This window comes from Papio anubis, chromosome 9 (assembly GCF_008728515.1).
Source record: "Papio anubis isolate 15944 chromosome 9, Panubis1.0, whole genome shotgun sequence".
Classification (NCBI taxonomy): domain Eukaryota; kingdom Metazoa; phylum Chordata; class Mammalia; order Primates; family Cercopithecidae; genus Papio; species Papio anubis.
Genome location: NC_044984.1, coordinates 28,428,041 through 28,440,525, shown reverse-complemented (window position 1 = coordinate 28,440,525; position 12,485 = coordinate 28,428,041). Strand labels below are relative to the sequence as shown.

Here is a 12,485-nt window from a genome sequence, read left to right as displayed (position 1 = left end):
GCAGGGAAATTATACATTTCAGTTTCCTCCACTTTAGAATCATCAACTTTGAAAAATAATAGAAATAAACAGGGTCTCCTGTGAACTAGTAACGGCTGGTTTCATTGTATTAATACCTTAAATTTTCACATGTGAAGAAAATGGTTTTGGCAATCCTGGAGCGTTAAAGATGGGGCTTTGTTTCCTAACCTGAAGCTATTTCTTATTTATTTAGAGCTATAGAGCAGCTGTGCAACTAAATCCAGACCAAGCACAGGCCTGGATGAACATGGGTGGCATCCAACATATCAAGGTAGGAGAATAATTCACTTCCATGTGGACCGGGCTCTCCCCTTGTGTTTTCTCTGTCTGTCTTTCTTCTTTCTTAAGGGATCAAGGAACTATTGTTAATTTCCTTTTTGAAATCATTTGAATATCAAAAGCATGGGAGTTTAAAAGTGAAATAGCTCAGTTTATGTTCACTTTGCATGATCTAGATATTGAATATCATGAAGCTATTTTAAAAATAAATCTATATAAATTAGATTTTATGATTTTTCTAACCATGAAGAAAATCATATGTACCTAGCGGAAGTATCACACAGTGGATAAAATCTGTTTATGGGAACTAAATCCTTGTTCAAGCTCAGCTCAGTATAGCTTAATTTCTTCCCAGTTTAACTCACTGTCAAGATTAAAGTGTTACTTAGAATATTACTTTCTATTTCTTATATCTAATATACCTTTTCTCCCTAATTTTTTACTAAAAAGCAAGCTTATTTGTTGTTTTGTTTTTCCAAAGGAAAAGCACTACCTTTGGGTGAGTCTTCCCAAGGATTGAAAATGACTTTTGGGGGACTATTATCTGTAACTAATACAATGAACGATTCACCATCATTCATTTATCCATCCATCCATTCATTTTCTAAGCATCTATGGCAAACATCCTATGTGCCAGATCCCCTTCCAGACACTGGGAATACAGTAATGAACCAAGAAGACAAAAATTCTTGTTCTTCTGGTGCTAGCAGGAGGAAATATATTAATATAAGGAGGAGGAGGAAGAGGTGATATGTTACTACAAACATACATGAATGCTTAATGCATACATATGTGCATATGTATATGTATAAAATATATTAGATGGTGATAAGTGCTAAGGAGAAAAAAGAGAAAGAAGATTGGAATGCCAGAGAATAAGGGCTAAAATTTTAAATTCAGATGGTTAGGAAAGGGCTCAGTTACAAAGTAGTATTTGAGCAGAGACCTGAAGGAGTAAGCCGTGCGGTGAAATAGGGAAAGAGCACCAGCACGTGCAAAGGCCCTAAGGTTTGAGCATGCCTGTTGTTTAAAGAGTAGGGAGGAGGCAGCGTGGCAGGGAGAGAGCAAAGGAAAGGAAATGGGAGAAGCTGGGGTCAGAGAGGGTGCAGGGTCAGATCATGCAGGCCTTCAAGGAGTTTGTAGTTACTTGGGCTTTTATGCCAAATGAGTCAGGGTTTTTGGAGGACTTTGAGCAGAGAAATGCCATGATCCAACATGTTTTTAAAGAACCACTCTTGTTTAGCTAACAGATTTTCAGTCTCTGCACTGACAAAATAGCAGTGTAGTGATTAGAATTTGAACAAAGTCCTAATGGGTTTTACTGTTAAGTGGAAACTGATCACTCTTGGAAACACACACAAAAAAGAGGACCCATGATTACACAAATGGGAGGGGTTAATGGGATAATTACCCTGCAACTGACAGCTTTGATCTGATAGATGGTGAATTCAAGCACGATATTTATCAGAGCCAAATTGCCCAAGCTCTGATCTTAATGATATTCTAGGATATCCAGTAATATCTAGTTGGGAAACATAGAATGAACTTACTTTAAAAGAGTAAAATGATAATTTTAAATATTTTTAATCATATATTAAATAGTTACATTTTCTTTTCTTTTTTTTTTTTTTTTGAGACGGAGTCTCGCTGTGCTCCCAGGCTGGAGTGCAGTGGCGTGATCTCGGCTCACTGCAAGCTCCGCCTCCCGGGTTCACGCCATTCTCCCGCCTCAGCCTCCCAAGTAGCTGAGACTACAGGCGCCCGCCACCACGCCTGGCTAGTTTTTTGTATTTTTAGTAGAGACGGGGTTTCACCATGTTAGCCAGGATAGTCTCGATCTCCTGACCTCGTGATTCACCCGCCTCGGCCTCCCAAAGTGCTGGGATTACAGGCTTGAGCCACCGCACCCGGCCCTAATAGTTACATTTTCAAATACAGTCATGTTCTGCATGACACCATTTTGGTCCAAGGTGGATCATATATATGATGATGGTCTCATGGTCTCATAAGATTATAACAACATGTTTTTACTACATCTTTTTTGTGTTTCAATATGTCTAGATACACAAATACCACTGTGTTACCATTACCTACAGTATTCACTACACTAATATGCTGTACAGGTTTGTGGTCTCGAATCCATAGACTATATCATATAGTCTAGGTGTGTAGTAGGCTATTTCATCTAGGTTTATGTGGCTATATCCTATGATGTTTGCCAAAAGGAAAATCACCTAATGACACCTTTCTCAGAAGGTACCTTTGTCATTAAGTGATAAATGACTGCAATGTGCTCAATATGTTTTCAGATGGAGTGTGTCTGCAGCTAAAACAATGGGTTTAATTGTTAATTAGAAAAAGTGCAACAAATACACTCAAAAGTGTCCCCAAGAAGTCTGGAAATAACAGAGAAAATAGTATGTCTACTGCACTCTTTAACAGGTGAACCCATTGCTTTAAATTAGGAAGTACTTCCCTTGGGAAAGTGTCTAGAGATTAAAGAAGGATCTATTTACTACATTATTTTAAAATGTAATTAGTGCTGAGTAAAAATTAGTTTATCCTGTTTTTTATCTTTGTGGCCATCATGTACTAGGTTGACCAATACAAAATTGCCATCTTTGTAGTTTTAAAGTGGTCTGATATCAGTTAGTTTATATGATGCAATCTAATGTAAATATATAGAGCAGACACATGGCTCAGATGTGATCATTTTGATGCCACTATTAGAATGCAGGGTTGTCATTTTATGAAGCCTAAAAGATAATTATGACCTTTCTGTGTTTTGCATTGCCAGGTAATGTGTGCATCAGGCATTGTTATCCCATTCCTAGGCCTCGCTCCTTCCCTGAACTGCGGGAGGCGTAGGCAGACCTGAGAGCTCCAGCAAGGTTGAGAGTTGGAATATAGTACTTTGCAAGGAAGTTGCAGAAAGAGATGGGGGAAAGATGAGCGAGTGTCATAGTTGTCTCTTGCTCATGACACTTGGTTATAAAAAGTGATGCTTCTTACGAAGTCTTACATATAAGATGAAATGAGTGGACCAAGAAGTTATAATACATTTTTTATCATCAAAGAGTTGCATCAACAAGGCTATAGCACAAAGTCTGATTTTCAGTACTGCCTCATGACAGTAAATATGCATTTTCTTTCTTTTTTTTTTTTTTTTTTTTTTTTTTTGAGATACAGTCTCGCTCTGTCGCCCAGGCTGGAGTGCAGTGGCGCAATTTTGGCTCACGGCAAGCTCTGCCTCCCAGGTTTACAACATTCTCCTGCCTCAACCTCATGAGTAGCTGGGACTACAGGTGCCCGCCACCACACCAGGCTAATTTTTTTTTTTCATATTTTTAGTAGAGACGGGGTTTCACCGTGTTAGCCAGGATGGTGTCAATCTCCTGACCTTGTAAATATGCATTTTCTAGAATGATGCTGTCCAGCAGAATTTTTGTGACAATGGAAATGTTCAGTATCTGCCTTGTCCGAGGCAGTAGCCACTAGCTACATGTGGCTATTGAGCACTTGAAATATGGCTGGTGCAACTGAGAAACTGAATTTTTAATTAATTGTAACTAATTGAAATTGGAAAAGCCACTTGTGATTAGTGGCCACCAAGTGAACACAGTTCTGGAAATTGGATAATTCAGATATTTTACCTAGCATCTAGGGAATTGGAGATACTGACTTAAGGGATATAACTATTTTTTAAAATAGGGCCTCTAGGCTGGGCACAGTGGCTCATATCTGTAATCACAGCCCTTTGGGATGCTGAGGCTGGCAGGTCACCTGAGGTTGGGGGTTTGAGACCAGCCTGGCCAACATGGTGAAACCCTTTCTCTACTAACAAAATACAAAAATTAGCCGGACATGGTGGCACACGCCTGTAGTCCCAGCTACTCTGGAGGCTGAGGCATGAGAATTGTTTGAACCCAGGAGACAGAGGTTACAGGGCCCCAACATTGCACCACTGCACTCCAGCCTGGGCTACAGAGGGAAAAAAAATAGAGCTTCTACTTTAGTTCAGAAAAGGGCAATTTGAGGAAGAGAAAAGGAACTGGGTTTTGTGAGAAAGGACAGAGAAGCCTTGTGATCAGAGAAGAAGAACCCAAGGCCCTTGACTGGGGCTGACATTCAAGGAGCCTCCTGGAAGAATTGCTTCAAAATCAACTGCAGGCAGAACAGATTGTGAGAGCACTCTTAGACCCAAAAGTGTACAGCTGTCTGCATGTAAGTGCTAAGGCTAACAAAAATCAGAGGACATTTGGAAGACATATCCTCGAATTGAAAACAATAATAATTGAATATAGCAAATGCAAGTTCCCACTTGTTCAGCAATCTGTTTAACTTCTTATCAGAGTCATTGTTAATACTTCGTTTTGTTGTACATGCCAGTGCCTGGATATCTAATGCACAATTTCTTGTTCTGTCATTTCCACTTTCCTTTTCACCAATATGACCAGTGAATACAGTAAGAAATAGACACTATTGACACAGAGCCAGGATAGTCACTAGTAACAGTAATGATAGTATCATATTGAGTGCTCACTATGTGTCTAAGCTTTTGACAGGTATTTGGAAGATAGGTAAGCATTCGATAAGTATTAGTTCCTTGTTGCTACGTGTGTCTTCACTCTAAGAGATATAATTTTTAATTGTGATGGAAATGTAGAGGGTCACGGGTATTTATCTACATGGGAGCTATAACTAAAAATAGATGGAACAAATTGATACTTTTTGTAATGGGAGGAACTCCAACAACCTTAGCTCTGAGACTTTGCAGAATACAGATCTAAAAGAGGGTGGAACGAATAACGGAGGTAATACATCCAGTAGCAGAAAAAGTGCTGAAAAAAGCTAATAGCTATGACCGAGTTGCCAGGGACCCCTTCTGGGACCAGGCACACATGGTTGCTAGTTGAAGAGTCAAACGAAACAGTTGGAAGCCAACAGAGGTGGGGACAGTTGTGTTTAGTAGGTCAGGAGTGATATACTATACTGCACTAAAAGTATACAGCTGGTGCATACTGCTGCAAACCCACGGTAGTAGAAAATTTGACTTCACATTCTTATCAACACTTTTCATTGCATAAAAACTTTATTAGGCAAAAGTTACTTTTAGTTTTAAGCTGAAGATTAGAATAACTGCTATATCACTAAACAGATAGAGTGGATACACAAACTATTTAATCATTCTTCTTGCAGTTTTAAAAACGTTTTCTCATCTCTCATTCTCCCACCCCCTCCACCCCATTCCCCTGATATGAATTTTGTGCCATGGTTCCATTTAATTACAAAGGAACAGTACTACCTCCCTGAGGACCCTAGGAAACGATAACCTCACACCCTGCATTAGTAGAATTGAAAATCTGTTTTTCTGTCATTTATCCTTACAGTATAACTCTCCTCTTTCACATTCTCCAGCTGATCTAGTGCTTAAAACAAATAGAGTCTCCAAAAGCACCAATAGACAAGGATAAAATTACACATACAGACAGAGTTTCCATATGAGAACATTAATGCAAAACTGGGCAGAGGGTCAGTTTCTTAGTCTCTTCATTCTCTGAGAGAGTTTTGTGATGGATCAGAATGTAATTGCGCTCTCTTTCTCACCCCCAGGGAAAATATGTGTCTGCAAGAGCTTATTATGAGAGAGCCTTACAGTTGGTTCCAGACAGCAAACTGCTGAAGGAAAATCTTGCCAAATTGGATCGCCTAGAAAAACGATTACAAGAAGTTCGAGAAAAGGATCAAACATAGCACCGTTTGAGTCAACCTCATAGGATAATGTGGTCCCTCTGAAAGGGGAGTGATGGAAGCCTTGCTTTCACATCAGCAGGGGCACAACTAATGAGATTTTCGCTCATTCCGAGTTCAGGGTGACACATTTTGGGGCATCTGCTGGTAGCCCAGTGCTGAAGGACTTGCTTTTCCATGAAGGAAGACGAAAACAGCAAACAAGGGCAAGAAGGTCTGAGAGGGAAGGAGAACGACATTTACACATTTTACAGATTTTTGTTTGGTTTAACTCCAGATTTCTCTTGATAGATCTCTGTGCTTTTGAGACCTGGAAATCTAATTCTGTTTAGACATTTTTTGTCCCAGAAATACAGAAGCTTGAAATGTTGTGAAGGCAGAGCTTCTATTCCTTATGGGATGAAATATTTCAAAAGAGGATACATCCTCTGTGGTAAGCCATTTGGAAAATCCGACCAAGAATTGGCTTATTTAATTCTCCAGAACCAGAAATGAGTATCTAATAGCTTTTGTAGAACCTTCCAGAATATGTGGGGAAAAAGGGCTATTGCTAAGTGAGCTTTATCTAATATCCCCCTAAGAGTATTCCTAGTGCTTTTTTGAAGAATTAAAGGGAAGCTCTTGGAATTGTGTATGGATGTCTTTATCCCTAGGGGGACATCAAGGAGCCGGGCACCCCTGATTCTTTATGGAAGTGTTTAAAACTATTTTAATTTTATTACAAGTATTACTAGAGTAGTGTTTTACTCTAAGATTTCAAAAGTGCATTTAAAATCATACATGTTCCCGCCTGCAAATATATTGTTATTTTGGTGGAGAAAAAATAGTATATTCTACATAAAAAATTAAAGATATTAACTGACAGAAATGTCCTACTTTATTATCTTAATGTTCAGACATCATGAGATTTATTATTTTTTGAAAAATATATTTAACCATTGAGGAACCTTTATGATGTATCACAGAAATCTTCATAGATTCTAATTAGATGGAAAAAGAGCTCTATTTATTTGTGTTCCTAGGCTTAATGAGAATTTTGGGCTTAGAACATCAATGATTAATACCTAGAATTCTTTGTTTTGAGAATATTATGGAGAATGCTCTAAAAATCTAGGGTAAAGATCTAAATTCAAATTTTAAATATATATTTATATTTAAGAGATAGGAAGGCAAAGTTGAACTCACAATTTGACATTTATTTTTAGTGTTATTTATTTCATAAGTTATAAAATAATTAATATATATACACACACACTTCTTTTTTCTCTGTACAAAGTGGTTTTAATATCAGCTTTCAAAACTGATCTTATAAAATGTAAATCTAAATTGTAAAATAGTTAAGTTTTAACAGTCCATTCCAAAATTTGTGTTGATTATTCACTTGCTAAAGAGATGTGAGGAATCAGCCTTCAGTGTTTTGGCAGTAGTATGTTTTGGAAGTGAAGAAGTTGGAACACCTGATTCTAATTTGGTCTTCATCATTAAAAACAAAACCAAAACACTCCAGACAGTACTGTTGGTAGTACTGAGCCAGGTAGCACACAGACATAATAGCCTAAAGGCTCACATAAGTCACATGCTCAGGCCAGGGCAGGGTAAAAATAGCCTTCTGCTTCTTTCAACCCAGTATCACGAAGCACTAGCCCAGTGTTATTATTTGTTTTGTCAAGGTAAGTCTAAGTAAACAAGAAAAATTTCTGCAGAAGGCGTGGCGAGGGAAGTATTTTAAATGCAAATGATTACAGAATTTGAATTAGCACGCATCTCTTTGTGTGCATCAGTAATCCAATAATGTATATATTACCACTACGATCGCTTGTTTCTAATAGTTTTTTCGTGTTATATAACATAAATGTATCCACAACCTTAATTAAGATATATTCTTCCTCCCAAAATCATAGTCCTAGGGTCAAGAAACATACTCCTGTGTTTATTGTAAAATAACAACCCCACCCTCAGATTGAAAAAACATGAAGCCCTAATGTCTAGGACTTTATTACAACTTTTCAGAATAATCTGTAATGAAAACTGATGCTTAAAACTTTAATGGAAAAGACTGAGCCCCAAATTGTGAACAGTTATTACACCTTACTTGAAGTGCTAATAAAGATAGGAGAGTACATTTGTTGGAATAATGGAAATGGTGATTTCAGCCTAAAAGTTCCTGAGGGTAAAGGATCACATGACCTTCAGGAAACTTTGCCTCCTGGTAGGTGCTTTCCTATCTCCCCCCATCCTTCCCTACCCCTTTTCCCTTTCCTTCCCTCCCTTTTTCTCTCACTGTCACTCTGTCTACACACACTGGCATCTTTTTGAACACTAAAAGTAAGCACTGTTTTTTAAAAAAGTAATTATTTGTTGGATCAGATACTTTTATCCCAAGTGAATACCTTCACTGAGATGTGGCCAATGCAATAGTTTCACAGTTAAAACAGTGCATATAAGAAAATAAATCACATACTATTTTTCAAAGATATTAAATGTATTTTGTAACTATTTTCATTTGGTCCTTGTAACACAAAATAATACATGGAACTTATCTTTATAATAAAAATGGAGTGCCCTCATTCATCATAGAGGTGCATCTAGTTTGCCCTTAATGAAAGTATACTTGCTGTGTGGATTGATAGCACCTTCTTGAAATGGAGGAGCACAGCTGGCTTCATGGATGTGCAATTTTTGCAGTCCCACGGGGCCCTGCACTCTGAAGCATGCTGAGCTCAGTTGAATGTATGATTTTTACTTATTTTTTTGAGACACAGTTCCACTTTGTCTTACTTTGTCACCCAGGATGGAGTGCAATGGCGAAAACATGGCTCACTATAGCCTTGACCTTCCTGGCTGAAGGGATCCTCCCAACTCAGCCTCCCAAGTAGCTGATACTGCAGGCACGTGCCAGCATGTCCAGCTAAGTTTTGTATTTTTTGTAGAGACAGGATTTCACCATGTTGCCCAGGCTGGTCTCAAACTCCCGGGCTCAAGCGATCTGCCCACCTCGGCCTCCCAAAGTGCTGGGGTTAGAGGCATAAACCACCATGTCTGGCTGAAATTTTTAATAATTCTTAATAATTTTTGAGCAAGAGGTCCACACTTTCATTTTGCACTGGGTTCCTAAACAGGTTCTGGGTAGGAAGGAAAGTGGCTGAGGATAAAACAGGAGTTGCTTTGGCCTGGCTGAACATTTGAACCAATGATCAGAGTTTCATTTTATGATTGTGTTACTCTGAACAGATTTGTTATTTTTTTCCAGCTACATTTAGAGTTCCTCATGTATATATCGCCCCTCTTTTTCCAGTCCATCTAACCTCTCCTTTTTTTGGTACCTAGAATCAGTTCCCCTTGCCTTCAAAATCCCTGACAAGTGTCCATTTCTTTATGTATGCTTTGATATAGAAGCCACAAGAATGGCTTTAGCAGCTTATTTTAACCTTATGAATTATTCATTCAGGATTTTTTAAATGATTCAGATGCTTTCGATCTGTTAACAGTATTTGTAAAACATGTTTCAGTGATACAACATAGGTGAACTAAACCAAAGATGCAAATGCCTTGGAGGAAAAGAAGTTTTATTATAGAGAATCCTGAGATATATCCTTTTGGGTTGTTTAATTTAAAGCCTATCACAAAACAAAGAGAATTGTCGCACTTTAATTCCAACCTCCTACAGTACTTCACAACCCGTAGCATAAGAATCTGAAATTTGTAATAGGTGGTACCTAGTTTGATGCAGTGTTTTGCCGTGGTTGTGCAAATGCCTCGTGAAACGGTTTTTCAGTCAGACTAAATGAGAAAATCCAAACTGTCCTATCAAAACTGGCCCGCAATAACTGTAATGTGAGGAGAAACAAAGCAAATGTGGGTTTCCTATTGTCGTTGTAAGACATTCCAGGTTCTCAGATTGAAGAGCTACATTCAGCTGATAGTTGACATCTGTTCCCTCACACATAGTGGTTCTCAACACGGCTGCACTTTGGAATCACCTGAGGACCTTTCAGAATCTCTGGTTGAATCATCCTGGCTGTTCATGATTCCAATGCGCAGCTAGGCTGGAGAACCGCTACAAGGCTGCTAACTGTAATGGGAGTTTGAAACTTTTACAAAATAATAGATGTTTATAATCTTTTGCAATTTTTACTTTTAAATCTGTACTAAAATGAGCCAAAGAAGTCTTAACAATGATTTATGGCACAATTGGTTGGTTGAGGCTATCGTTCCATGATTCACAAATAGGTGGTTATGTGGGGTGGTTTTGCACTTGTGGCAATTGGACTACAATTTGGCCTTAAAATTACAGAATTCCTGGTTCTCAGATGGAGAGGAATTGCCTTGAAATTTGCATGTACCAGACTAAGTGCCCAGTATATATGACTGATATTTTCATGACTCATAGAAGGTGTCCGTGGTATAGAGTTTATGCCTATATCTCTATCTTTATTTGGGGCATACATGAGCTTTTGTTAATTATTTCTTATTCGTACTTGTTAGAATCTGTTTTTGAAAAAAAAAAAGAAACTTTTGCTTTGACTTTGTGGTGGATTCACCTTCTTAAAATAATAAATCTAGAGGATATTAGGAACGACATTCACAACAAATATAGTTAGAGGTGATTTTTTAAAAATTTTTGTTCCTGGTTTCCAAATTACATTTACTTTGATTTGATTATATGTTGGTATCTTCCAAATATAGCTTAACTTAGCTATCTAGATGGTATCTTTTGACATTTGAAAAGAATAAATACCTGTCAAATCTTGCATTTAGGCTGCAGTTGAATAAAATAAAAGCTTAGGGTGTCAAAAATAAGATAGAGAAATATTATAACATTTTATGATTATTCTTGAAGTCTTTGATACAAAAGGAAAATATGTTGAATAGTTCTTCCAAAAATATTATTTCCCTCAATATTTTATTTGTAGCCATGTAACTTAAAGAGAACAGAAAATAACTGCAATCAAAAGCATGGTTTAATATCAATCAAAGTGGCACAACAGAATTGATAAGATCTTTATAACAATCAATTGGCTGATATTAAAATATTGATTTTAATTGATCTTTTCAATTAAAGTCTTTATGGTCTGTAACTCATAAAATCAGCATCCACCACAATATATGCTCATTATTGGTTTGTAAGCGTAGATCACCATTGACTCCCACCTGGAAAGACACGTCTATGTCTAAAAATCCAGTAGTTTCTTCGCATTCTCAGTAGTACACATTGTATATGTATATGTATCAAATTTGGTAGTTTTCAATATGTGTGATGTCCTTTGGGGGTTATTTGTCTTGCTGGTCCATAGAAGGGGTACACTAGCCCAAGAATCAAGACATCTGAGTTCTAGTTCTAGCTCTGCCACTGAAGAGCCACCTTACCTGGGCCAAGTTGGCCAGTGTCTCAGTCATGTTTACCACCCATGAAAGGACTGGTTGGTTTGATGTTTCCATTAAGCTCAATGAGTAACTCGAATGGTTACTCTTGAATCTGGATTGAAAAACACTATGCATCTGATGAGATAATTCATAACTGTTGCCCTTTTTTAAATGATACAACCCTAAAAGTGACTGAATTTCCCAAATGCTTGAACATGGCAGAGGTAGTTACTCTTATTTTACAGTCTGTGCACTTAAAAATTCCTACAGTGATTGTTACTTTACTGGGGAAAAAAGATGAGGTGAAACTTCCTCCCAAGGAATTAAAATATCTGTAGAAGCCATGGCTCGCTTTTACAATGTGGAAATCATTTGATTTGCTGTAATTCACGCAGATCCCTCCTTTTGTCAGGGGGAAATGATTTGCATCATGTTCTTTTTTCATACTTCCTGTTTTGATCAGTTGTATGTAAATGTACATTTTTGTAACTTTGACTGTGCCCATTAGAATTTATCTTCCATAAAGTATTTCTTCCATTGAGTCTAATGATGTATACTTTGCCTAGGTCTTTCCAAAATTAAATTTATGTAAATGTCTATTTTATATAAAATATGATTAAAATAAGTATGTCTGGTTTCAATCTCTCAAGTACTTCATGGTTAGTACCTACTGATGTCCGTGTCACCAGGAGTGTCTGTTTTAACGATTTTTTAAAAAGGACCATCTTCCTTCCTTTCATTCATTTATGTTCATTTGCGTTGTTCTGTGTTGGCTCCATATTAGGCTCTCTTCCCTTCCTCACACGGTGCCAATTCAGTAGCAGCCCTCCGGATCCATCCACCATCGTGGCAGATGCTGTCACTCTCTCTTCACAGAGTAAATAAAAGATTGGGCGGTACGGTGGCTCAAGCCATAATCCCAGCACTTTGGGAGGCCGGGGCGGGTGGGATCCGCGAGGTCCAGGAATTCAGACCATCCTGGCTACTTTCTGAGGTGAAACCCGTCTCTACTAAGAAATACAAAAATAGCGAGGCCAGTGGCCTGTGGTCCCGGCCTACTCGGGGAGGCT

The 12,485-nt window shown here is 38.0% G+C and overlaps 1 protein-coding gene across 4 annotated transcripts in view; it reads left to right on the top strand.

Annotated features, from left to right (window-relative positions):
* TMTC1 (transmembrane O-mannosyltransferase targeting cadherins 1) overlaps positions 1 to 12,056 on the top strand; it is a 284,687-nt gene extending 272,631 nt beyond the window's left edge. For 2 of the 4 annotated variants that reach the window (XM_031650377.1, XM_031650376.1), the window contains 2 exons: positions 215 to 292; positions 5,914 to 12,056. In XM_031650377.1, coding sequence (XP_031506237.1) covers positions 215 to 292; positions 5,914 to 6,054 — 219 coding nt within the window. In that variant the 3' untranslated portion in view covers positions 6,055 to 12,056. The remainder of the gene's footprint in view (positions 1 to 214; positions 293 to 5,913) is intronic. The other 2 variants (XM_031650378.1, XM_031650379.1) reach the window with 1 other exon arrangement.
* Positions 12,057 to 12,485: the final 429 nt, after the last annotated feature.